Source organism: Mauremys reevesii, linkage group 1 (assembly GCF_016161935.1).
Source record: "Mauremys reevesii isolate NIE-2019 linkage group 1, ASM1616193v1, whole genome shotgun sequence".
Lineage (NCBI taxonomy): Eukaryota > Metazoa > Chordata > Testudines > Geoemydidae > Mauremys > Mauremys reevesii.
The window spans coordinates 252,214,295-252,240,243 of NC_052623.1; the positions used below are offsets into that span (position 1 = coordinate 252,214,295).

The 25,949-nt window shown below is 47.7% G+C and overlaps 1 protein-coding gene across 8 annotated transcripts in view; it reads left to right on the top strand.

The window, feature by feature from the left end:
* The window catches only part of LOC120409357 (sodium- and chloride-dependent betaine transporter-like), a 77,918-nt gene extending 75,401 nt beyond the window's left edge, over window positions 1-2,517 (top strand). For 7 of the 8 annotated variants that reach the window (XM_039547322.1, XM_039547326.1, XM_039547315.1 and 4 more), the window contains one exon: window positions 161-2,517. In XM_039547322.1, the coding sequence (XP_039403256.1) occupies window positions 161-322 (162 nt within the window). In that variant the 3' untranslated portion in view covers window positions 323-2,517. The remainder of the gene's footprint in view (window positions 1-160) is intronic. The other variant, XR_005601273.1, reaches the window with a different exon arrangement.
* Window positions 2,518-25,949: the final 23,432 nt, after the last annotated feature.

Here is a 25,949-nt window from a genome sequence, read left to right on the forward strand (position 1 = left end):
TGAGAGAGAGAGAGAGAGAGAGGAGAGGAATGGAAAGTGGAGAGGATTAGCTCTCTGAAATGCCTTTGCCCACAGCAATTACTGTGGATTGCTATTGGGTGTCAGTTTGTTTACCAGTTTAATTAACAGAGATTCCCTCCATCTGCCTGTCTTTCTGCAGAGGCTAAAGCAACTCACTTCCCCAGCGGAGGACTTGCCTCAGCCAAAGAAGCACCGGGCTAGCGTGTCTGAACCATTAGAGAGCCCCAAAGCAGAATACAGGATCTCATCCCCATCAACCAAGGAAGTGCTCATAATCACAGAGAAGGAAACCCACTTGTAAAGCATATGGGAAAGGATTTCGCCTTTGCATTCTAGAGTGATTCCCCCTCTCATTGCTGAGGTGGCTTCTCTTCACACCTGGGACAATGCACTCTTCATTTCTGCCCTGCTCACCTGAGGCAGAGCCATCCTAGTCAGTGACTCTGGGACATCCTTCTCCCTCCCCAAGTTTATCAGGTAACTATACAGACTTGGGATGGCAGTTCTTTTGACACCGCTGGGACAGCTCTCTCCTTCTGCACCTGGGAAAGAGCAGTGTGACTTCACCAGAGGCATTTAGAGCCCTGACACTGACAAAAGGAACAGTAGATATAAAGTAATGGGGAAAGGGAATTGCAAAGAGTAGAGAGGTTCAGAAGTAAAGTCAGGAAGGCAAAGACACAAAATGAGGGGGTGTGAGCAAAAGGAACAAGTTAACTGGGTTATAAGTACATAAAAAGAAGGAGGCTGACAAAGGAAAGTGCACAGGTAGGTCACCTACATACTAAAGAGGCTGCAGTGCTGAGTAGCTATTTGGCTTCAGCTGTCACTCAAAGAGTGAGTGACAAGATACTTAACATAATCATAGTTAATGAAGAAAGGGAGAGACCACAGGACAGACTCAGGATGGAACAGGCTGACGGATATCTGGGTAACTTGCGCTAATTCAAATCAACATGGGCCAGTGAAATTCATCCTAAAGAGCATGAGGCTAGCAGAGAGCTGGCGGTTCTTTTGGGGCGAGCCTGGAGTGCAGGGGAGGTCCCACAATACTGGTCAAGAGTAAACATAGCACATAGGGGCCAAAAGAGGCTCCAGGAATTACACACGAGAAAGCTTAACTGCATTGCCTGCAGCTGGCTAGAAGAATCAACAGAGATGTCGATAGGCCTGTTTCCCTGCTACCCTGCACTTTGTGGTGTCATTTACACCAGGGCAAGTGATACCACATCAGAATGGCAGCTTTTTACACCACTTTGCCCTGGTGTAAATGACTGCACACAGTGCGATCAGGCTCAAAACCTGAGCACCTCCAGGCAATTACATGATAAATAGTAAGGCAACGAATAGCCAAGATGAGTTAATCAGAAAAAAAGTAATGCCAAAGTATCTTAATCTCTTTCTTTGACAGGATAATGCCCAAAGGAAATGCAGGGACAGGGCCGTCCTTAGGATTTATGAGGTCCTACGCAGTATTATTAAACTGGTGCCCCTATGCCTGACTTGGGGCACAGCCACCACCCCGGCCCACGGACCCCCAGAACCACACCCCCTCCCCATTGCTGACACACACCAAGCTTCATATGCAGCAGATGCTGCAGTAGCCGGGCTCGCAGCCTGGGTGGGAGGGACGAGGCAGCAAAGGATACCGAGCGGCCTGGCCTGCCTCATGGCGGTGGAGAGTCACAGTTCCCTGCCCTGTACACTCTCTCTTACACAGAATGCGCTGCGCCGGCACATTCGGCTCTGTGAATATGGCCTCTGCCTAAGGAGACTGCAGCGTGCGCTGGGTGTGTGGGAACCGACCCACTCTTACCTGCTGTCCCGGTGATGCCTCAAATTTTTGGGTGCCCTATGCAGCCACATATGCCTCAGGCTGGCCCTGAGGAGACTGGAGGTATTTCAACTTGAATAAGGCATTAGATGGAGTTTCACATGACAGTCTCCTATGGAGACTATAATAGTAATTGGAGATATCTATCTCCTAGGACTGGAAGGGACCTTGAAAGGTCATTGAGTCCAGCCCCCTGCCTTCACTAGCAGGACCAAGTACTGATTTTGCCCCAGATCCCTAGGTGGCCCCTTCAGGGATTGAGCTTATAACCCTGGGTTTAGCAAGCCAATACTCAAACTACTGAGCTATCCCTCCTCCATGACTGAATTCAAATGGAACAGCTATAAACTGAAATGCCAAAAACTACATCGATGTATATCAAGGCTGCACAGTTTTAACTTCAGCTTTTCCTGTGATTTTAAGGGCCCATCAGCCATATTACCTCAGCTCCGTGGCACGTATATTGGTACATAGACTGTGTGACATAATAGCAGCCTATTGAACTGAAGCACACACTGAACCAGAAAAAGAGGAGGAGCAAATACTACACACTGTGGGACTGGTTCTCCATTACACTGCACTTTGTGGGTATGTCTACACTACAGCTGGGAGCGAGGCTCACAGCCCATGGGGAGAGACTTGGTGCCGGTGGGGCTGAAGCTAGTGCAGTAAAAATAGCAGTGTGGACATTGCTGTGCTGGCAGAGGCTCAGGCTAGCCAGCCCAGCTTGGATTCTGTTTCATTCCTGTCCAAGCTGGGCTGGCTAGCCTGAGTCTCTGCCCATGCAGCAACATCCACACTGCTATTTTTAATGCTCTACCTTGAGTCCCACTAGCGTGAGGTCTGTCTGGGCAGTTCACTCCCAGCAACAATGTAGACATAACCTGTGTGGTCACTGACACCTGTGCTGAGTGGGCGTAAAACACTAACACTGAGGCATGTGAGTGGAAAATCCATGCCTCTTGTGTGCAGTGCAGTAGCATTTAGATTGCTGTTGGGGCCTTAGCTTTTGCTCTTCTTGTGAACGTCACTGTGCAGCCTTATTGTTGAATTAGCACAGTTTTTTGTGTTTAGTTTCCTTTCCTTTAAAAAAGAAAGAAAGAAAGAGATTGCTGGTGCAAGTAATATTTAAATGGCCCCAATTAAGTGTCAACATTCACACTTCATGGAGGTGAATGGTTGAAAGATGTGGAAATTTGGTTGGAGACACTTTTTGGCGAGTCCGGGTGGATAGCAGCCCAGTATCGCATCTGGTTCACTGCAAAAGTACAGCCATCGCAAAGAAAACAGGGTTTTTTTTTAAAAGAAACTTTAGAATGGGCAGAAGGCAGCAAAGTTGTGGAATGGCCTGAAAATTATGAGATGAATTGTTTCCTGTGTTCATTATTTTCTCCTTCCCTTGTGTTAATACTGATGTGGCTTTTACTTGGAGGGTTGCTGTATGAGTTTCAATAAGACAAACGTTGCCTCAGACAATGTTCCTCATACAGATTGCCCTAGCAACAGCCTGAGTGCAGCAGCTGTGGCCAGCCTGGAAGTCTGTGCAAATGTGCAATGTAAAGGCAGCAGAGCTTTATAAGACTGCTAAAATTTGAGCAGATGCCCACTGAGCATGCTCAGACGTGAATTTTTCAATTGCTTATAACTGCTCTATCGTTATTTCCACTACAACCTCTCTCCCAGCCCCGCCCCAAGAGGAGCACAAGTGCTCCCAGGATTATGCCTAGGTCAATTTTGTTTTTTAATTCCAAGTTTTAGGCTTCAGCAGTTTTTCTCGCATCCTCACTCAAAAGAGTGTGGTACAGTAGTAGAGGGGGAGTGTGTATTTTAATCTCTCTCCAGTAATTCAAGTGGCAGAAGGAGAAGGTTGGTTTTGTAGCTCAGGCACTGGAGTGAGACTCAGGCTATTGGAGTTCACTTCCAGGCTGTGACAGACTCCTTCTCTGTCCAGGGGCAAGTCACTTGAAGTTTCTGTGCTTCATTTTGTAAAATACTAGGGATAATAATACTTACAACCTCTGATACGTTGGGAGGATAAATTCATTCATGTTTGGGAGGTGCTCAGATCTGATGGTGAGGGGGCTGTGGAAACACTTGATAAATGATAATCTTTGCACAGAGGCCAAGGGTCAGATTCTGATCTGAGACTTGTTGGCATAAGTGTGGGGTTGTATTAACAAAAATATCACCTATGAGGAAATGATTCGCCTCTACTCACCAGTAGGCGGACCTTGGTGCATCACTTTTACATTCAGGCAGCTCCAGTTTAAGAAGTTAGAAGGTGAAATGAAAATCGTGAAAATGATCTCTCTTGTGTTTAAATAAAATTTTGATTTTTTTAATTAAAACCAAAAAGTGTTCAGTTTTTCCTTTTCCTCTTTTCTTGCTTTTTCACCCTTTGTTTCTTTTCCCCTCCTCCCCTTCCAGTGGCAAAATGGAAAAGAGGGAGTGTAGCAGAGTGTTGATGCAAAGGCACCCAATTAGCCCCTGCTCAGCCAGCCCCAATCGGGGAAATAGATTGGGGCTGGGGAGAAGTCTGGTGCCTGGCCTCTAGAACTGGCTGCACCTGTGGGCCTGAAGGTTCAAGGGCTATAAAGGCTGGCTGGCAGCCAGAAGAGAGGGGGAATGGCTAGGGGAAGGTCAGTCTCCAGGCAGACGGCAGACTCTGTGCAGAAGAGGAGACGGTAAGGCCTGCTCTGTATATAGTATATCACTGGTGGTGGGAGAACATGTATAAATAAATCCATGGGTGCTGCAGAAGGAGAAGCCTCTCTGTGTTTTATTGGGGCAGCCAGTGGGCCCCAGGAAGAGGGGTGGGCAGAGGACCTGTTACAGGGAGGAAAGGAGGTGAAAAGGGGGGTTAAGAGAGAGAAACTGAAAAGCCAAACCCCACAAATTTTTGCTTAAAAAATTCACCAACATTTTCAAGAAATAAACAAAACCAGTTCTTCTATAAACCAAACCAACCCCACAAACACACCCAACTTCTAAACCAGAATGTTAGTGAAATTTTCAAAAGTGTTTGTAGATGTTTTGTTGGTTTGTTTTTGTTTTGTGACCAGCTCTACTTTGTGGCAGTGCTAGAAGGAGTTAACACCCCATTTCCCCTGCCCCACCCCCTGCATTAGTAGAGGTGGGTACTGAATCAGAAAAGGAGATGGGCTTTTATAGGATTGGAAAAACTTCCCTCGGCTGGAATCCTTGCTGTGATGAAGTGGGGGATTTTCTTGGGTTTTTTTGTGGTTTTCCAGTGGGTTGCATGGAGAGGCAGTTTGTTGTTACAGAGGACCGGAGAGGGAACTTGGGACCCCAGCTGATGGCCTGGAGGATGGATACCCCATTCTGGTGGTGGTAGATTTTGCTACTCGCTGGCCCAAGGCAGTGGCCTTGTCCTCTGTTGAGGCAGACACCATGGCAGATGCACTGCTGACCATCTTCAGCAGAGTGGGGTTCCTCAAGGAGGTCTTTACAGACCAGTGGTCTAACTTCATGTCAACCCTTCTCCAGTTCTTGTGGGAGAAGTGTGGGGTCTGACACACCTGGGCCTCGGCGTACCACCCTTAGTCCAATGGGCTGGTGGAGAGGTTCAATGGGACCCTAAAGATGATGCTGAGAACCTTTTTTGGACCAGCACCCGCAGGATTGGGACGAGTATTTACCCCACCTGCTGTTTGCCTACAGGGAAGCGCCCCAGGAGTCCACAGGGTTTTCCCCTTTCGAGTTGCTGTATGGGAGAAGAGTGAGGGGACCCCTGGACTTGATGAGGGCCGAGTGGGAAGGGAAGGCCTCTCCTGATGGAGACTCAATGGTGGAGAATGTACTGACTTTCCGGGAAAAGCTCCTGGAGCTCATAGGCTTGGCCAGAGGAAACCTAGCAAGGGCCCAGAGGAAGCAGAATGTCTGATACGACTGCTCAGCACGTGCCTGCTCATATGCTACTGGAGACCAGGTGATGCTCCTCATCCCCGTGAGGAAGAACAAGCTGCAAGCTGCCGGGGACAGCCCCTTCAAAGTCATCAGACAGATAAATGAGGTGAACTATATAGTGGAACTGTCCAACCAGGCACACAGCCACTGGGTGTATCATGTGTCAAAGTTAGACTCAGGACTCAGTTTGTCAGACAGCTCTGTTTTATTAGCACAGTGCTCTGCTAATAACACCCAGATAACGTGAGCAAGACACAAACTATCTTATTTATACAGATAAAAAGGTGTGAACGTAACAAGATAACAACAAAGGAAGCAGAATCTGATAAGTTTACCTGGGCCAGACATGCATATCTTATTTCCTTACTAACGATTACTGATCTTCTGTTAATGTTTCACCATTAGCTTAAGTGGACTCATTGTTTATGTCTTAATGTTTCTTTCCCTGACACCTGTATTTCAACATTTTTTATTTCTGCTTAAAGGTACATACAGCATTTCTTTAATCCCTTCTTACTTTTACAATATAATTCATTCTACTTTCACACATGTCAACATGATGAAACCGTACTGGGACAGGGAGAAGCTGGTGCTGGCTGTGTGTGGGCAGTGGGAGGAGAAGGGAGAGGATCCCCTTGTGGGACTCCTCCCTGAGGCTGGGGCTGGCCCCTCCCTGGAATCAATTCCCCTCTCAGACCAGCTAACCCCTGCCCAGCAAGCAGAGATCAGAGAAGTGCTGCATTCATACCGGCAGCTGTTCTCCAACCGGCCTGGGCTCACTAATCTGGCTGTCCACTGGGTGGAGATGGGAGCCAACTCTCCCATCAGGTGTTCCCCATTCAGGGTCACTGGGAAAACAGCCCAGGACCTGGAGAGAGAGGTCAGGGACATGCTGGATTTAGGAGTGATCCAGCCCTTGGGCCTCACCTGTCAGTCCACACAGAACCAGATCATCAGAAGCTCAATGGCATCACCATGTCTGATGCCTACCCATGCCTAGGATCAATGAGATCCTAGGTAAGTTGGGGGGCGCCCAGTGTCTCACTACCATGGATCTTACCAAAGGCTACTGGCAGGTGCCTTTGGACCCGGAGGCCAGGGCGAAGTCTGCCCTCACCACCCCAATAGGGCTCTTCCAGTTTCTGGTCCTGCTTTTCAGCCTCAAGAGGGCACGGGCCACCTTCCAGTGCCTGGTGGATCAATTGCTAAGGGGGATGGAGGACTTTGCTCGGCGTACATTGATGATATCTGTGTCTTTAGCCAGACCTGGTAAGAACATGTGTCCCAGGTGAAGAGGGTTCTGGGTTGCCTCCAAGATGCAGGACTGACCATAAAAGTTGAAAAGTGCAAGGTGGGGATGGCAGAGGTTTCATACCTGGGCAACAAGGTGGAGGGCGGCCACCTGAAGCCGGAGCCGGCCAAAGTGGAGGTAATCAAGGATTGGCCCGCTCCCCAGACTAAGAAGCAGGTCCAGGCTTTCATTGGGATGGCAGGGTACTACCAGAGGTTTGGCCCCACTTTAGCTCCCTAGCAGCTCCCCCCACGGAGCTTTGTTGGAAGGGAAAGCCGGACAAGGTGGTCTGGACCGAGCCGTGCCAGAGGACTCTCTGTGCACTGAAGGGGGCACTTATCCAAGGCCCGGTGCTGGTAAACCCGGATTTTAACAAAACCCTTCCTGGTGTTCACCGACGCGTCAGACACAGGGCTGGGTGCGGTGCTGATGCAAACTGATACTAAGGAGGAGAGACACCCCATTGTGTACATGAGCAAGAAGCTGCTGCCTGGGAGCAACACTATGCAGCCATAGAGAAGGAATGCCTGGCCATGGTGTGGGCCCTTAAAAAACTGCATCCGTATCTATTTGAGCAGCGCTTCACTGTGTACACTGACCATTCACCTCTGACGTGGCTACATCAAATGAAAGGGGCTAATGCCAAGTTGCTGAGATGGAGCCACCTTCTCTAGGGTTATGGTCCATGTAAGGAGGAGTGTCAATGTTCTAGCCGATGCTTTATCATGGGGTGGGGGCCCTGAACTTCCCCAGGTCACTGTCTGTGACCCTGCTCCATTCAGCCTCGAAGGGGGCAGAGATGTGATGAAGTGGGGGATTTTCTTGTTGGTTGGTGTTTTTGTGGTTTTCCAGTGGGTTGCATGGAGAGGGAGTTTGTTACAGAGGACCGGAGAGGGAACTTGGGACCCCAGCTGATGGCCTGGAGGACGGATACCCCAGCGACTGGTGACCTGACGACCCAGAGACCCAGCTCAAGGGTCTCAGCAGGTTCTGGCCAGTGGGAGGACAATAGGCTGTGAAGAGAGGACCCCAGTGACCTAGCCAGTCGGTTGCGGGGCTGAGAGGAGAGGAGGCCCAGGCAACCCTGTTTATGACCCTGTTTACCTGGAGAGAAGACAATGGACAGAGGTGGGGTTTGGGGCCGGTGATCTCAGATGCCCAGCTGGGAAGCAGGGGGCTCTGGGCTGGAGAGAGGGAGCAGGCAGAGCCCACCGGGATGCAGGGGAGACTGGGATGTGCTGTGCTGAGGGAGGCCAGGCCTGAGGCCCTGAGAGTTTCCTGTGTTGTGTTCAATGCTCAGTAAACCCACCTGTTTTATGCTGGCTGAGAGTCGCTCTGGTCTAGAGAATAGGGTTGCATCAACCCCTTCAGGGGGTGGTGGCCCTGGGGGTCCAGAGCGAGTGGACTCTCTGAGAGGGCCCATGTCGAGAGACAGACGTGCGGCTCCAGGAGGTGGAGGGGCCTAACCCCGAGAGAGAGTGGACCCCCAGGAAAAGGACTGTCTCCATGAAAGGGGAACCCCTCACGGACCGCACGGGGCCAAGAGTGGGCACAATCTCTGAGTCTGTGACACTCGCACACTCATCTGTTCCTGGGAGATCTGTTATGAGGTTACAGCTGGGATCTTGTCTTCACCACAAGAACAAGGTGTGTTCTTACCTTGACTTAGTTCACTCAAGTTAAAATCCTAGTGTGGACAAAGACGTCTGTCGTATTCCCATGAGCTAGCAGGTTAAGTTAAAAACTAACCTCCCCCATAGTCTTTACCTAGACCTGCTGACTCTTGTGAAAACTGCAAACTGGTTTGCGTTCTCTAGGCTATTATGTTCACTAGGCTAGTTATCACCTGTTAGCTAACTTGAGTTAACACCCCTTTCTTCCTGCTGTAAAGATGGAGCCTGTAAGTCTAAGGACCCAGCTAGCAGGGTATTCTGCAGCAGAAGGCAAGAATCCATTGGCAGGGGCAGCAGAGGGAGAAGTGGGCCCTGCTATACATTTGACATGTCCTCTGCTGAATGTAGGGAGTTCTGGGTCCATCAGCACAGATTACCATGCTCTGCTGTCAGAGGGGACCATGGGAAGAGAGGAACCCAGTGACAGAGCAGGCTGTTTGGTAGGAATCCACCTGTCAGGAGGCTGGCTACTCCTCATTTCCATCCAGTTACTCCAGAAGTGCTGGGGAAAGGGCCTCAAATTTTGGAGGGGGGGGGGGCGTGTTAGCAGTAAGTTCCCTCCTTAAAAGTTGGTTTACAGCACTTGTATGCACAGAATATGCCCCCATGTGCAATATTTTTACTTGTTTTTCATAGACGTGTGTATACTTTGGAAGACTTTGTACTGAACAATACTCTTAAAAATAAAGGTGTTTCGTCAGACTGTTCTTGTCTGTACAAATAAGAAGGTGAGTGGGAGGGTTTAATCTCCAGCTACTGGTGCTCCTGTTCAGTAATCCAGCTGGATGCTCTGCTGATAGCTCTCCACCCCTCTCCGTTCAGTCCCTAGGCCTGGGCTCAATACCTGTAGTTGGTGAAACCTCTGAGTGACAATTCGAGGGGTTAAGTTTAATCAGGTGAAATGACTGATTGGTTGAGTTTTAAGTTAGTTTTTTATTAGCCACTCTTCACTGGTCATAGGACACAACCTATAGATGAGACTTCTCTCCTCAGCCTATGAAGAAAACTGCAGTTTGTTGTCCTGGGCACTGGAAGGAGGGGTGACCTTTTACTAATTCCTGTTACTGGTTTCCTACTGAATTTTGCTGTCATTTTATGCTTCATTTGCCATAGTGCCAGTTGTCAAGGAAGCAGAATTCACCTTGGAGAGAAGGGGGCAGCAGGACAGATTTAAAAAAAAAAAATCGATCCTAACCCCTCAATTGCTTTGGAGTACTGGCACTATTCTGTCTCCCCTACCTGTGAGCCTTTTCTGCAAAGGAGGACATTTATTTTTGGAGCTGTCTGTTCTGGTTTGTCAAGCCTAAGCATGGAGAGTCATGTAGAAAGGAAAGGAATTTTCCCCAGAGAAATGGATGCAGTTCCCCTGCAAAGTCAGCCATGAGCTGTTCAGTGTTACCCTCCCTTGTGACATGCTGTAGAACAGTGGTCTCCAACCTTTTTATGCACAGGATCACTTTTTAAATTTAAGTGCAACCCAGTATCTTCCCCAAGGGCCCGTCCAGCTCACTCAATTCCATCGCTCCAAGGGGTTGGAGTTTGGGAGGGGGTGCAGGATCAGGGCTGGGGCCGAGGGGATTGGAGTGTGGGAGGGGCTCTGGGCTGAGCCTGGGGTTGGAGTGCAGGAGGGGCTGAGGGGTGCAAGCTCTGGGAGGGAGTTTGGGTGTAGGAGGGAGCTCCGGGCTGGGGCAGAGTTTGGGGATGAAGGAGGGGGTACAGGAGGCGGTGTCTGGGAGGGGGCTCAGGGCTGGGGCAGGGGGTTGGGGTGCAAGAGGGGGTTTGGGGTGATGGCTCCGGGAGGGGCTGGGGGTTGGGGTGCAGGAGGAGTGCAGGCTCCCGCCGGGTGTCACTTACCTTGGGTGGCTCCCGGTTGGGGGTGCAGTGGGGCTAAGGCAGGGTCCCTGCTTGCCCTGGCCCCACACCGCTCCTGGAAGTGGCCAGCACGCCCCTGCGGCCCCTGGGATGGGGGCATGGGGCTCAGTGCGTTACTCCTGCCTGCAAGAACCATCCCCACAGCTCCCATTGGCCACAGTTCCCCCTTCCCAGCCAATGGGAGCTGTGGGGGTGGTGCTTGCAGGCAGGAGCAGCATGCGGAGACCTCTGCCCTCCCAGGGGCCGCAGGGACATGCTGACCACTTCCTGGAGCGGCATGAATCTGGGGCTGCCTTAGCCCAGCTGCACTGCTGGACTTTAGTGGTCGGAGATTGCGATTGACTGTCAGAGGCTCCAGGATTGACCAGTTAATAGCATTGGTGACCACTGCTGTAGCAGCTGTGAGCGCGCTTATGAAATGCAGTCACTGTACTTTCCCCTCCTGCAGACTCTCAGAACTACAGTAGTTTCCACTACAGGGCTTGGTTGCATCCCATGCAGGGGGCAGGAGGGCTACCACCTTTTAGGAAGAGAGAAATTGCCAGGCTGGAGCAGAACAGTGGTCCATCTATTCCATGAGCCAGTCTCTGCTGGTGACCAGCACCAGATGCTACAGAGAAGACATATTGCAGTACGTGAGAGCGTGGTGCACCCCTCAGTGCCACTGGCTGCAATGGGTCAGCGAGCTTCTGAGTAGATTGAGTTTGGTCCTGTTCACAAGCTCACGCTTTATTAGTGGCTGGCACAAAGTTTTAGCTCTCGCAGTGAAATGTCCAAAAATCCTAACTCCCATGCTTTGTTGAAGGTGCCAGTTATGCTCGTTAGTCTCCTCTGAGGCTACCTCTCCTTTCCATGTTCCAGGCCTGTCTGTATTACAAAGACGGGTTGATGTAAGTTGTCTTGCACTGACCTCTTTGTACATGTGTGTCTGCTCAAATTTGTCTCTGGTCGATGTAAATGCTTCCTGTTGTTGATGCAGTAAAACCACCTCCGCCAACAGCATGCAGCCATGGTTGACCTGCTGAGGTCAATGCAGTGCAAGTGCAAACACTGCGTGATCTGTGTCAACCCTAACTGTCCCCCAGCAACCGTCCCACAATGCCCCACTGTGTTTTTGAAATGCCTTTTCCTGCTTGCCCACTTTGGTGAACACACCTAGCAGCTCCCCCGGGATGTGTCAATGGTACAGCCAACCATGCTGGCTGCAGACACTAGACGCAATCCTGCCTGGAGTAGACAAGAGATAGTGGATCTCCTGGGCCTGAAGGAAGAAGAGGATTTGCAAGCACAGCCATAGCGCCATGGACATCTAGAAGCAGATAGCACAGGGGGTGAAGGTGTATGACAGGGATCAGCATCAGTGCTGCATGAGAACAAAGGAACTTCGCCAGGAAAACCAAAAGGCCAGGGAGGCCTCTAATAGATCTGGTGGTGCCCTGCAGATCTGCTACTTTTTTTTTAATTGAACTGCCTATTGTACTTGGAATAGACTCCACCAGAAACCCATAGGCCACTGTGAATACCTCGGAGGAGCCTGAGCTAGAGACCCTGGCCATGACAAGTGAGGAGAAGGAGCGGAGAGACTTAGGGTATGGCTACACTTACGGTTTGCAGCGCTGGTAGTTTGCAGCACTGGTCATCCAGCTCTGTAGGAGCAGCGCTGGTGTGTGGCCACACTCACAGCTACCAGCGCTGGTGTGTGGCCACATTTGCAGCGCTGTTGGGAGTGCTGCATTATGGGCAGCTATCCCAGCATTCAAGTGGCAACAACGTGCTTTTCAAAAGAGGGGGGTGGAGGGTGGTGTACTGTGACAGGGAGCAGGGAAGAGAGAAAGAATGGATTTTTGGAGCCAACACTGTGTGTTAGCTTCCTGAATTGAAAAATCACAAAATGTTTGTGAGCCCTTAGTCTTAATTGCAAACAGCCTGCATCCAACGCTGTTTCTCTGTCAAGCAAACATTCACTCCCTGCCTCTCATTTGATCGTTCACAGCCAGGTACAGATAGCTCCTGTTTGCTATGATCAGTGTTTGTTTTTTTAGATAAGCAGTTCAACGGAGCTCCGATCGGAGTTCACAACAAAACGACGAGAGGCTGCATAACAAAACCAAGAGAGTAATTTAGTTAAAAGCATTCTGGGATATCTCCTTATTCCCTGGAGGCCAATAAAAGCACTGGTGTGTGTCCACACTTGATGAGCAGCGCTGGATCACCAGCGCTGCAATTGCTACACCCCAACCTGACCAGGTGTACAGCCAGCGCTGCAGCCAGGGAGTTGCAGCGCTGGATGTGCCTTGCAGGTGTGGACGGTTACTAATTGCAGCGCTGGAAAGCCTCCACCAGCACTGCAACTTGCAAGTGTAGCCAAGCCCTTAGTGAGGAACTCCTGTGAGCCAGGACCTGTTCAAGACTGCTTCACAGAAGACAGTCCTGCCAGGTAAACACGAATGAGCCTGAGAACAGGGAAGATAATTTGGGGGAGGGGATGTACATGCATTTCCCCTTACAGTCTTTACACTTAATGATGGCACCCAGCTCATCCACAAGTTAACAAAACACAGCTATTGGAGACATAAGGTAGATGAGGTAATATTTTTCATTGGACCATCATCTGTTGATGGAAAATACAAGCATTCAAGCTACACAGAGGTGTTCTTCAGGTCTGAGGAAGGAAATTAGAGTACCTGAGCTAAATACAAGTTGGAACAGAGTGTTAAGTAAAAGGGGTAACGCAAGTTGTAGGAGGCCACTTGAAAAGAAGTAGGCAATTGAGGGTTACATTGTTATGCATAAGGGATTTGAAGTAGGCAATTAAAGGTTAGCAAGCAGTGAAGTGTGTTACAAATTGTTGTAATGAGCCATAAAACCGGTGTCCCTGTTGAGTCCATGGTTTTAAGTGTCTAACAAAGTTATGAATTTAATTTCCAGGCTAGCCTTTTGAGGGTGTTGCGCAGATTTCCTTTGAGGAAGCAAAGAGTGCTTGTAAATGTACAGAAAGCACCACACAATTCATCTGAAGGTGCATCTGAAGTAGTGAGGTTTTTTACCCACACAAGCTTATGCCCAAATAAATGTTAGTCTTTAAGGTGCCACCGGACTCCTTGTTGTTTTTGTGGATACAGACTAACACCGCTATCCCCTGATACTTGACGCAATTCATAGGATCACTAACATACCCAGTCCTATTTATAAAAGTACAGCAACCACCAGACCGTTCCTAACAGCACCCTAATATTCAGACCAGAGAACACTGCTGTGAATGACCTTAAAGTGCTCATTGAAAGCCTCCCTTAGTTGCATAGCTTCATGTTGGGCTCTTGTAATGGCCCTCGTGCCTGGCTGTTCAGAGTCAGCCTTCTCACCTTCCCACAGGCAGCAACTTTCCCCACTTTGCCTCACAGATATTATGCAGGACACAATAGGCAGCTATAACCATGGGACTATTGTGACATTGTATAAAAGATGGGTGACCATTTATAATATTATTGATCCCATTATTATATCATTGCAACAAATCTTATACAAAGTACATCGTTTAAGGTATCAATGGAAAAGTTAGTCTGTCAAGTATGATTATCCTGGTTAAATCCATGTATCATCACAGTATCTGACGTTCTGACTATTGGTGATGTATTTGTATCGCAGATGTTTGTTCTTGGGGTGACACCCACAGGGTAATTTATATCCAGTCTCTCCAGTCCATTGTGAATGGACTAGTCAAGCTTGATAGGCCACTAAGAAGAATTAACTCTCCAGATGTCTCAGACAACAAGGAGCCAGTGGCCACCCCTGTGATTTAACAAAACATATTGGGGCATTTGATGCAGACATGTGACTTCAGACTCCCTCTTTGTCAGTAACTTTCCATACACAGGGGCTATGGGCTTTGTTTGGTATAGGTAAATTTCCATGCACATGGCAGAGAATATAAAAGACACCTGAGACATCTCCATTTTGCCTCTTTCCTGCTACAGTTCTCTGGACTGGATTGACAACTGAAAGGAGTGTTTTGAACTACGGACTGAGGACCTTCCAATCTTTTGGAAGTTACCAGCGGGACTTTTGCAAACCAGCAGACTATTCCTTCACTGCTACAAACCTCATTCAAAGACTTCCCAAACATTGGTGAGTATATGATCTTTTAACCATATATAACTCTATTCTTTACTTTTGTTAATTAATTCTTAGCAGGGTGGATTTGATTGAAATCAAATTGATTTATATATCATGGTTTTCTACATTCTTGCGGGTGCTTCTGGGTGTGTGCCATGACTCGCTCCTCCCTCCGTGAAAGCTATGGTAGACACCATGCTGTCAGCAGACGGTATAGCACGGTGCACCGCCTGTCTCCTGGTATGTTGAATCCACTTCCAATGTCCTCTCCTCTTTCTATCTACTCTTTCATCTAACCATTTCACACCATTTCTCGGCCATCGTCAACAGAGCTGCACAGCTTCCGCTGCTTTCTCCAGATTGTGTGTGCTGGGATCCCGTGGAAGCTACAGAAGGCAACAATTCCCCACCATTTCTCAGCCATTGTGAACAGAGCCGCACAGACTCATAGACTTTAAAGTCAGAAGGGACCATTATGATCATCTAGTCTGACCTCCTGCACAATGCAGGCCACACAATCTTACCCATCCACTTCAATAACAAACCCCTAACCTATGTCTGAGTTATTGAAGTCCTCAAATTGTGGTTTGAAGACCTCAAGCTACAGAGAATCCTCCAGCAAGTGACCCGTGCCCCATGCTGCAGAGGAAGGCGAAAAACCTCCAGGGCCTCTGCCAATCTGCCCTGGAGGAAAATTCCTTCCCGACCCCAAATATGGCGATCAGTTAAATCCTGAGCATGTGGGCAAGACTTACCAGCCAGCACCCAGGAAAGAATTCTCTGTAGTAACTCAGATCCCATCCCAGACCACTGGGCATACTTACCTGCTGATAATTTGGCAATTGATCTTAGCCTAATTTTGGCAATTAATCAATACCAGCTTCCGCCACAAACTCTGCTCACGATTCTGCCACAAACTCTGCTCTCGCCGCTTTTTCCATGTTGTTGGTCCTGGGCTCCCGTTGAAGCTACAGAAGGCAACAATTCCCTCCTGGTTCTCGGCCATTGAGAACAGAGTGTCACAGACAATCTGGAGAAAGCAGCGGAAGCTGTCCTGGGCTCCTGTGGAAGCTACAGAAGACAACAATTTACCGCCTTTTATCGGCCATCTTGAACTGACCAGCTCATTTTGCATCCTTTTTCAAGGATTACCCGTGCAGGCGCCATTGCGCGGCAAACATGGAGCCCACTCAGATCTCTGCTGCAGTTTTGACCATTGTAAATACCTCACGCATTATCCAGCAGTATGTTCAGTACCTGCAAAACTGGACAAGGAAGCGACGACAGTGCGATTACTATACTGATGAGGACATGGACATAGACATTCCTAGAAGCATGGCATGTGGCGATTGGGAGATCATGATGGCATTGGGCCAGGTTCATGCCGTGGAATGCCGATTCTGGGCCTGGGAAACATGCACAGACTGGTGGGATCGCATAGTGTTGCAGGTCTGGGATGATTCCCAGTGGCTGCGAAACTTTCGTATGTGTAGGGCCACTTTCATGGAACTCTGTGACTTGCTGTCCCTTGCCCTGAAGCGCAGAGACACCAGAATAAGAGCAGCCTTGACCGTTGAGAAGCAAGTGGCTATAGCACTGTGGAAGCTTGCAACGCCCGACAGCTACCGGTCAGTCGGGAATCAGTTTGGAGTGTGCAAATCTACTGTAGGGGCTGCTGTGCTGCAAGTACATAAGAACAGCCATACCAGGTCAGACCAAAGGTCCATCTAGCCCAGTATCCTGTCTACCGACAGTGGCCAATGCCAGGTGCCCCAGAGGGAGTGGACCTAACAGGCAATGATCAAGTGATCTCTCTCCTGCCATCCATCTCCATCCTCTGACAAACAGAGGCTAGGGACACCATTCCTTACCCATCCTGGCTAATAGCCATTAATGGACTTAACTGGATAAATTCATGGAGGTTCTCTTTTAAATGCTGCTATAGGCCTAGCCTTCACAACCTCCTCAGGTAAGGAGTTCTACAAGTTGATTGTGCGCTGCATGAAGAACTTCCTTTTATTTGTTTTAAACCTGCTGCCTATTCATTTCATTTGGTGACCCCTAGTTCTTGTTTTATGGGAATAAGTAAATAACTTTTCCTTATCCACTTTCTCAACATCACTCATGATTTTATATACCTCTATCATATCCCCCCTTAGTCTCCTGTTTTCCAAGCTGAAGAGTCCTAGCCTTTTTAATCTCTCCTCATATGGGACCCGTTCCAAACCACTAATCATTTTAGTTGCCCTTTTCTGAACCTTTTTCTACTGCCAGTATATCTTTTTTGAGATGAGGAGACCACATCTGTTCGCAGTATTCGAGATGTGGGCATACCATCGATTTATACAAGGGCAATAATATATTTTCAGTCTTATTCTCTATCCTCTTTTTAATGATTCCTAACGTCCTGTTTGCTTTTTTTTACCGCCTCCGCACACTGCATGGACATCTTCAGAGAACAATACACGATGATGATTCCAAGATCTTTTTCCTGAGTTGGTGTAGCTAAATTAGCCCCCATCATATTGTATGTATAGTTGGGGTTATTTTTTCCAATGTGCATTACTTTACACACATCCACATTAAATTTCATTTGCCATTTTGTTGCCCAATCACTTAGTTTTGTGAGATCTTTTTGAAGTTCGTCAGTCTGCTTTGGTCTTAACTATCTTGAGCAGTTTAGTATCATCTGCAAACTTTGCCACCTCACTGTTTTACCCTTTTCTCCAGATCATTTATGAATAAGTTGAATAGGATTGGTCCGAGGACTGACCCTTAGGGAACACCACTAGTTACCCCTCTCCATTCTGAGAATTTAGCGTTAATTCCTATCCTTTGTTCCCTGTCTTTTAACCAGTTCTCAATCCATGAAAGGACCTTCCCTTTTATCCCATGACAGCTTAATTTACATAACAGCCTTTGGTGAGGGACCTTGTCAAAGGCTTTCTGGAAATCTAAGTACACTATGTCCACTGGATCCCCCTTGTCCACATGTTTGTTGACCCCTTCAAAGAACTCTAATAGATTAGTAAGACACGATTTCCCTTTACAGAAACCATGTTGACTATTGCTCAACAGTTTGTTTTTCTATGTGTCTGACAATTTTATTTTTAACGATTGTTTCGACTAATTTGCCCGGTACTGACATTAGACTAACCGGCTGTAATTGCCGGGACACCTCTAGAGCCCTTTTTAAATATTGGTGTTACATTAGCTATCTTCCAGTCACTGGGTACAGAAGCCGATTTAAAGGTCAGGTTACAAACCCTAGTTAATAGTTCCGCAACTTCACATTTGAGTTCTTTCAGAACTCTTGGGTGAATGCCATCTGGTCCCGGTGACTTGTTAATGTTAAGTTTATCAATTAATTCCAAAACTTTCTCTAGTGACACTTCAGTCTGTGACAGTTCCTCAGATTTGTCACCTACAAAAGCCAGCTCAGGTTTGGGATTCTCCCTAACATCCTCAGCCGTGAAGACTCAAGCAAAGAATTCATTTAGTTTCTCCGCAATGACTTTATCGTCTTTAAGCGCTCCTTTTGTATTTCGATCGTCAAGGGGCCCCACTGGTTGTTTAGCAGGCTTCCTGCTTCTGATGTACTTAAAAAACATTTTGTTATTACCTTTGGCGTTTTTTACTAACTGTTCTTCAAACTCCTCTTTGGCTTTTCTTATTACACTTTTGCACTTCATTTGGCAGTGTTTATGCTCCTTTCTATTTACCTCACTAGGATTTGACTTCCACTTTTTAAAGGAAGACTTATTATCTCTCACTGCTTCTTTTGTTAAGTCACGGTGGCTCTTTTTTAGTTCTTTTACTGTTTCTTAATTTGGGGTATACATTTAAGTTGGGCCTCTATTGTGGTGTCTTTAAAAAGTGCCCATGCAGCTTGCAGGGATTTCACTTGAGTCACTGTACTTTTTAACTTCTGTTTAACTAACCCCCTCATTTTGCATTGTTCCTCCTTTTGATATTAAATGCCACAGTGTTGGGTTGTTGAGATGTTCTTCCCACCACAGGGATGTTGAATGCTATTGTATTATGGTCACTATTTCCAAGCAGTCCTGTTATAGTTACCTCTTGGACCAGCTCCTGCGCTCCACTCACGACTAAATCTAGAGTTGCCTCTCCCCTTGTGGGTTCCCATACCAGCTGCTCCAAGAAGCAGTCATTTAAAGTATCGAGAAATTTTGTCTCTGCATTTCATCCCGAGGTGACATGTTCCCAATCAATATGGGGATAATTTAAATCCCCCACTATTATTGAGTTCTTAATTTTGATAGCCTCTCTAATTTCCCTTAGCATTTCATCATCACTATCACTGTCCTGGTCAGGTGGTCGATAATAGATCCCTAATGTTATATTCTTATTAGAGCACGAAATTACTATCCATAGAGATTTTATGGAACATGTGGATTCACTTAAGATTTTTACTTCATTTGAGTCTCCATTTTCTTTCACATATAGTGCCACTTCCCCCCCGCCTCCACCGCATGACCTGTTCTGTCCTTCCGATATATTTTGTACCCTGGAATGATTGTGTCCCGTTGATTGCTCTCAGTCCACCAGGTTTCTGTGATGCCTATTATATCAATATCCTCCTTTATCACAAGGCACTCTAGGTCACCCATCTTATTATTTAGACTTCTAGCATTTGTGTACAAGCACTTTAAAAACTTGTCACTCTTTATTTGTCTGCCCTTTTCTGATGTGTCAATCTTTTTTATGTGAATGTTTATCATCTGATCTGGCCCTTACATTCTCCCCTTCCGTCCTCTGCTCCTGACTATAACCTGGAGATTCTCTATCATTAGACTCTCACCTAAGAGAAGTCTCTGTCTGATCCACATGCTCCTCCGTAGCAGTTGGCTTTCCCCCATCTCCTAGTTTAAAAACTGCTTTACAACCTTTTTAATGCTTAGTGCCAGCAGTCTGGTTCCACTTTGGTTTAGGTGGAGCCCATCTCTCCTGTATAGGCTCCCTGCATCCCAAAAGTTTCCCTAGTTCCTAATGAATGTAACCCCCTCCTCTCTACACCATCGTCTCATCCATGCATTGAGACTCTGAAGCTCTGCCTGCCTACCTGGCCCTGCGCGTGGAACTGGGAGCATTTCTGAGAATGCCAGCATAGAGGTCCTGGATTTCAGTCTCTTCCCTACCAGCCTAAATTTGGCCTGCAGGACATCTCTCCTACCCTTTCCTATGTCATTGGTACCTACATGTACCACAATCACTGGCTCCTCCCCAGCACTACACATAAGTCTGTCTAGATGGCTCGAGAGATCCGCAACCTTCGCACCAGGCAGGCAAGGCACCATACGGTTCTCCCAGTCATCACAAACCCAGCTATCTACATTTCTAATGATCGAATCTCCCATTACTAACACCTGCCTTTTCCTAGCAACTGGAGTTCCCTCCCCGGAGCGGTAACCTCAGTGTGAAAGGCAACGCCAGCACCATCTGGAAGGAGGGTCCCAAGTATGGGAAGGTTTCCCTCTGCTCCCGTTGACTGCTCTGCTTCCCTGGGCCGTTCTTCCTCCTCAACAGCACAGGAGCGGTCTGAGCGGAGGTGGGACAATTCTACAGTGTCCCGGAAAGCCTCATCAACATACCTCTCTGCCTCTCTCAGCTCCTCCAGTTCCGCCACCCTGGCCTCCAAAGCCCGTACATGGTCTCTGAGGGCCAGGAGCTCCTTGCACTGAATGCACACATACGCCACCCACCCACAGGGCAGGTAATCATACATGCAACACTCAGTGCAATAAACTGGATAGCCCCCACTCTGCAGCTGGGCTTCTGCCTGCATTGTCTCCTAGTTAATGAAAGGGTTCTTTAAAGCAAGAAGTTTTGAATGTAGTTTGGTTTATAGGTTTTATGGGGAATAAAGGGAAACAGATAGAACCAGTAAGGGACCTCCACTCCCCTTCCAAACTCCCTTGCGACACTCCCTGTTAGCAGCCCCTGTTCGCAAAGTAGCCAACACAATCATTGAGCAGCTGCTATCAAGGGTAGTGACTTTGGGAAATGTACAGACCACTGTGGACGGCTTTAATGATCTGGGGTTCCCTAACTGCAGTGGGGCGATAGACGGAACGCATATCCTCATCTTGGCCCTGACCCACCGTGACGGTCAGTACATAGACTGCAAAGGGGTACTTTTCCATGATGCTGCAAGCACTGGTGGATCACAAGGGACATTTCAGCGACATCAACATGGGATGGCCGGGAAAGGTGCATGACACTCGCATCTTCAGGAGCTCTGGTCTGTTTGAACAGCTGCAGGAAGGGACTTACTTCCCAAACCAGAAAATTACTGTTGGGGATATTGAGATGCCTATTGTTATCCTCGGGGACCCAGCCTACCCCTTAATGCCATGTCTCATGAAGCCCAACACAGGAACCCTGGACAGTAGTAAAGAGCAGTTCAAGTATAGGCTAAGCAAGTGCAGAATGGTGGTAGAATGCCCTTTTGGATGTTTGAAAGCGCGCTGGCGCAGTTTACTGACTCGGTTAGATCTCAGCACAACCAATATTCCAATTGTAATTGCTGCTTGTTGTGTGCTCCACAATATCTGTGAGAGTAAGGGGGGAGACTTTTATGGCAGGGTGGGAGGTTGAGGCAACTCGCCTGGCTGCCAGTTTCACACTGCCAGACAACAGGGCAATTAGAAGAGCGCAACAGGGCACGCTGCGCATCAGAGAAGCTTTGAAAGCCAGTTTCATGACTGGCCAGGGTACGGTGTGACAGTTGTGTTTTTCTCTTGAAGTTACCCACACCCTATATATATGAAAGGAAATAAAGTCAAGGTAAATGCGGTGGATCTAATATAAGTAAGGGGTTTGATATGGTACCACATGAAGAATTACTGGTTAAAAATTGGAAAAGATGGGGATTGAAATGAAAATCCAGAGGTGGATAAGGAACTGGTTAAAGGGGAGACTGCAGCGGGTCGTATTGAAAGGTGATCTGTCGGGTTGGAGGGAGGTTACCAGTGGAGTTCCTCAAGGTTCGGTTTTGGGTCCGATCTTATTCAATCTATTTATCACTGACCTCGGAACCAAAAGTAGGAGTGGGCTGATAAAGTTTGCGGATGACACGAAGTTGGGAGGTATTGCCAATTTGGAGAAGGATCCGGATATCCTCCAGGGAGATTTGGATGACCTTGTAAACTGGTGTATTAGTAATAGGATGAAATTCAATAGTGAGAAGTGTAAGGTTATGCATTTAGGGATGACTAACAAGAATTTTAGTTATAAGCTGGGGACACACCAGTTGGAAGTAACGGAAGAGGAGAAGGACCTCGGAGTCCTGGTTGATCGCAGGATGACTATGAGTCGGCAATGTGATGTGGGTAAAAAAAAGCTAATGCGGTCTTGGGATGCATTAGGCGAGGTATTTCTAGTAGAGATAAGGAGGTGCTAGTCCCGTTATATAAGACGTTGGTGAGACCTCATTTGGAGTATTGTGTGCAGTTTTGGTCTCCCATGTTTAAGAAGGATGAATTCAAACTGGAACGGGTACAAAGAAGGGCCACTAGAATGATCCGAGGAATGGAAAGCCTGTCGTATGAAAAGAGACTTGAGGAGCTCGGTTTGTTTTCCTTAACCAAAAGAAGTTGAGAGGAGATATGATTGCTCTCTTTAAATATATCAGAGGGATAAATACCAGGGAGGGAGAGGAATTATTTCAGCTCAGTACTAATGTGGACACGAGAACAAATGGATATAAATTGGCAGTCAGGAAGTTTAGGCTTGAAATTAGACGAAGGTTTCTAACCATCAGGGGAGTGAAATTCTGGAACAGCCTACCGAGGGAAACAGTGGGGGCAAAGGACCTCTCTGGCTTTATGGTTAAGCTTGATAAGTTTATGGAGGGAATGGTTTGATAGGATAACGCGATTTAGTCAATAGGTCAATAACGTGCCGCCACTGGTAATTAGTACCGAGGGTCAATGTTGGGATATTAAAAGTTTTTTTCCCCGAGTGTCAGGCTGGAGAGTCTTGCCCGCATGCTCGGGGTTCAGCTGATCGCCATATTTGGGGTCAGGAAGGAATTTTCCTCCAGGGTAGATTGGCAGGGGCCCTGGAGGTTTTTCGCCTTCCTCCGCAGCATGGGGCAGGGGTCGCTTGCTGGAGGATTATCTGCTACTTTAAGTCTTTAAATCAGGATTTGGGGACTTCAACAGCTGAGTCAAGGGAGAGAATTATTTCAGGAGTGGGTGGGTCAGCTTTTGTGGCCTGCATCCTGCGGGAGGTCAGACTAGATGATCATAATGGTCCCTTCTGATCTTAAGTTCTATGATTCTATGAAGTCAAAATTGTTTAAAAACTATTCTTTATTATTTGATGCACAATGCATTGAGAGCAATTATAAGGTAGACTGTGGGAAGGGGTGTTAAGGGGGTGGAGGAGGGAAGGACAAGTCCAGAAACCAAATCAAAAGTTCGCATATCCCAGGTTTCTGGTGCTTGGGTGATCCTCTAGGGTTGAGTGTGTGGGTCCCCATAGCCTCCCCCATCATGTTCTTGGGCATCTGGGTGAGGAGGCTATGGAACTTGGGGAGGAGGGAGTTTGATTATACAGGGGCTGCAGTGGAAGTCTGTGGTCTTGCTGCCTTTCCCGCATTAGATCCACCATACAATGGAGCATGTCAGTTTCCTCCCCCATGAGCTTGACCATAGCGTCCTGCCTGCTCTCATCACATGCCTCCTTCCTCTCTTTGTGTTCCTGTAATGCTTTACGGGAGTCCGCAATTGTTTGCCTCCACGCGTTCAGCTGGGCCCTATCAGTGTGGGACGACTCCATGAGCTCAGCGAACATGTCCTCCCGAGTTCGTTTTTTCCGCCTTCTAATCTGGACCAGCCTCTGGGACAGAGTAGATAGGGACTGCGTTGAAACATTTGCACCTGCAGGAAGAGAAAAGGGAGGGTAGTATTTTAAAAAATACATTGTGGGGTTCTGCTTCTTCTACATTCATTTTGATGCTTTCAAACTGCTGGGCCCCCTTTCCCACAGCAAGCAATGCCTGGTGGGTTTGCCATATAAAAGGAGGGCCTGCAGGCTCTCTGGGATGATCACTGCACACAACAACCACCACACCCCCCCCCCCCCCGCGTGGCTCCGATCAGGCTCAGAGCAGGGATGAGCCATTTACTGTAAACGCGAACAACCCTGTGTGGCTGGGTTCCCCCTTTCTCCCCCTTCCCCTCACTGCGTGGCTCCGATCAGGCTCTCACTCACCAGAAGTACCTTCTCCAGGGTCATGGAACAGGAGCCCTCCTTGGGAGTGAGGGGAGGCTATTGGATCCAGAGTTAAGATTAGTTCCTGACTAGGGGGGGAAATGGATTCCCCCCTTGCCGCCTGTGCACTGTCCTCCTCTTCATCCTCCAATGTCTCTTCCTTCTCGCTCCATGCAACTCCCCCCTTACAGGTGTCCATGGACAGTGGTGGGGTAGTGGTGGCATCACCCCCCATAATTGCATGGAGTTCACAGTAAAAGTGGAATGTATGGGGCTATGACCCAGAGTGCCTGTTTGCCTCCCTGGCTTTTTGGTACACTTGCCTGAGCTCCTTGATTTTTGTATGACACTGCTCTGTGTCCCTGGAGTATCCTCTTTCTGTCATGGCCCTGGAGACTTTAGCGTAGGTATTGGCATTCCTTTTTTTGGAATGTAGTTCTGCCATAACACACTCATCTTCCCAGCATGTGATGAGATCCAGTACCTCCCGTTCAGACCATGCTGGCGCTTGTCTGCGAATCCGGGACTGCGTGATCTCCTGTGATGGTGGACTGTGCTGATGGTCACCTGTCCTGCTGGTGACCAAACAGGAAATGAAATTCAAAAGTTCCTGGGGCTTTTCCTGCCCACCTGGCTAGTGCACTGGAGTTGAGAGTGTTGACCAGAGCAGTCACAAGAGAGCATCCTGGGATAGCTCCTGGAGGCCAATAATGTCGATTTCTGTCCACAATACCTTTAACCCACGATTGTGATCTCAGTTTAAGCGCTACTCCACTTGCCGAGGTGCAGTACAGAAATCGAATTAAAGAGCCCTTTACATCGAAAAAACCCATTTGGTCATGTGGACGGAATCTTTTTTTTTTTTTAAATAACTCGGCTAATTCCTAAATAACAGGCTAGTGTAGACCAGGCCTTAGGTTTGAACAGAGACTGGGAATGGTTGGGCAATTACACTAATTGAATCTATTTCCCCATGTTAAGTATCCTCATACCTTCTATGAGTCATCTCGATTATCACTTCAAAAGTTTTTTTTTCCTCCTGCTGATGATAGCTCATCTCAATTGAATGGCCTCTTACAGTTGGCATGGCTACTCCCACCTTTTCATGTTCTCTGTATGTATAAATATCTTCTTGATGTATGTTCCAGTCTATGCATCCGATGAAGTGGGCTGTAGCCCATGAAAGCTTATGCTCAAATACATTTGTTAGTCGCTAAGGTGCCAAAAGTACCCCTGGTCTTTCAACACACAAATACACTTTAACAAACCTATTATTATATTTTTAAAAATACAAGTCTCCCTCTGAAAACACGGTGCGTGTCATAGTTTTCGGGTCATTACAGATATCCCTAGAAATCCCATTACAAACCATTATTTGTAATGTCACGGAATGATGGATGCTGGGATACCTTTAGCAGATCAGAAAGTAAGAAGATTTCATAGATGGGGGGAAACTATTTTAAAATGGTTACTTCTAATATTTCTGTGCTGACAACCTCCAAAGCCTACTCAGTAGGGGTCTGCAAAAATGACCCTTTTAATAGGCACTGGGCCTTTTCACACATGGGTGATTGATAGGCTGGGAACTAAATTGAACCTGCATTTACAGCATTGCCATTACAAAAGTCATGTATTCCTCCCCCCAAAAGCATGATTTAAAAAAAAACAACACATTGGGATTCTTTTTCTTTGTTTCTGGTTTGAGAGTCTTTGGGGTGCAACCTCTGAACGTTTTCAAGCTTTTCTCTGCAACCAGGAGGGTTAGAGTCTCACTCTATTTTTTTAAATGGAAGCTGAGATTTCATGCTGTCTCTTGATTCATACAGCTGGGGCATCAGTAATAACTCCAAATATCATGAGACACAACAAAATCACAAGAGGTGGCAACCCTGTTGAGGCAGGCTTTCACTGCTATATGCTGAGGCCTAGGGAGCCTGTATGGTGGCAGAAAGGGCCGGATATTAAAAAGGTATTTAGG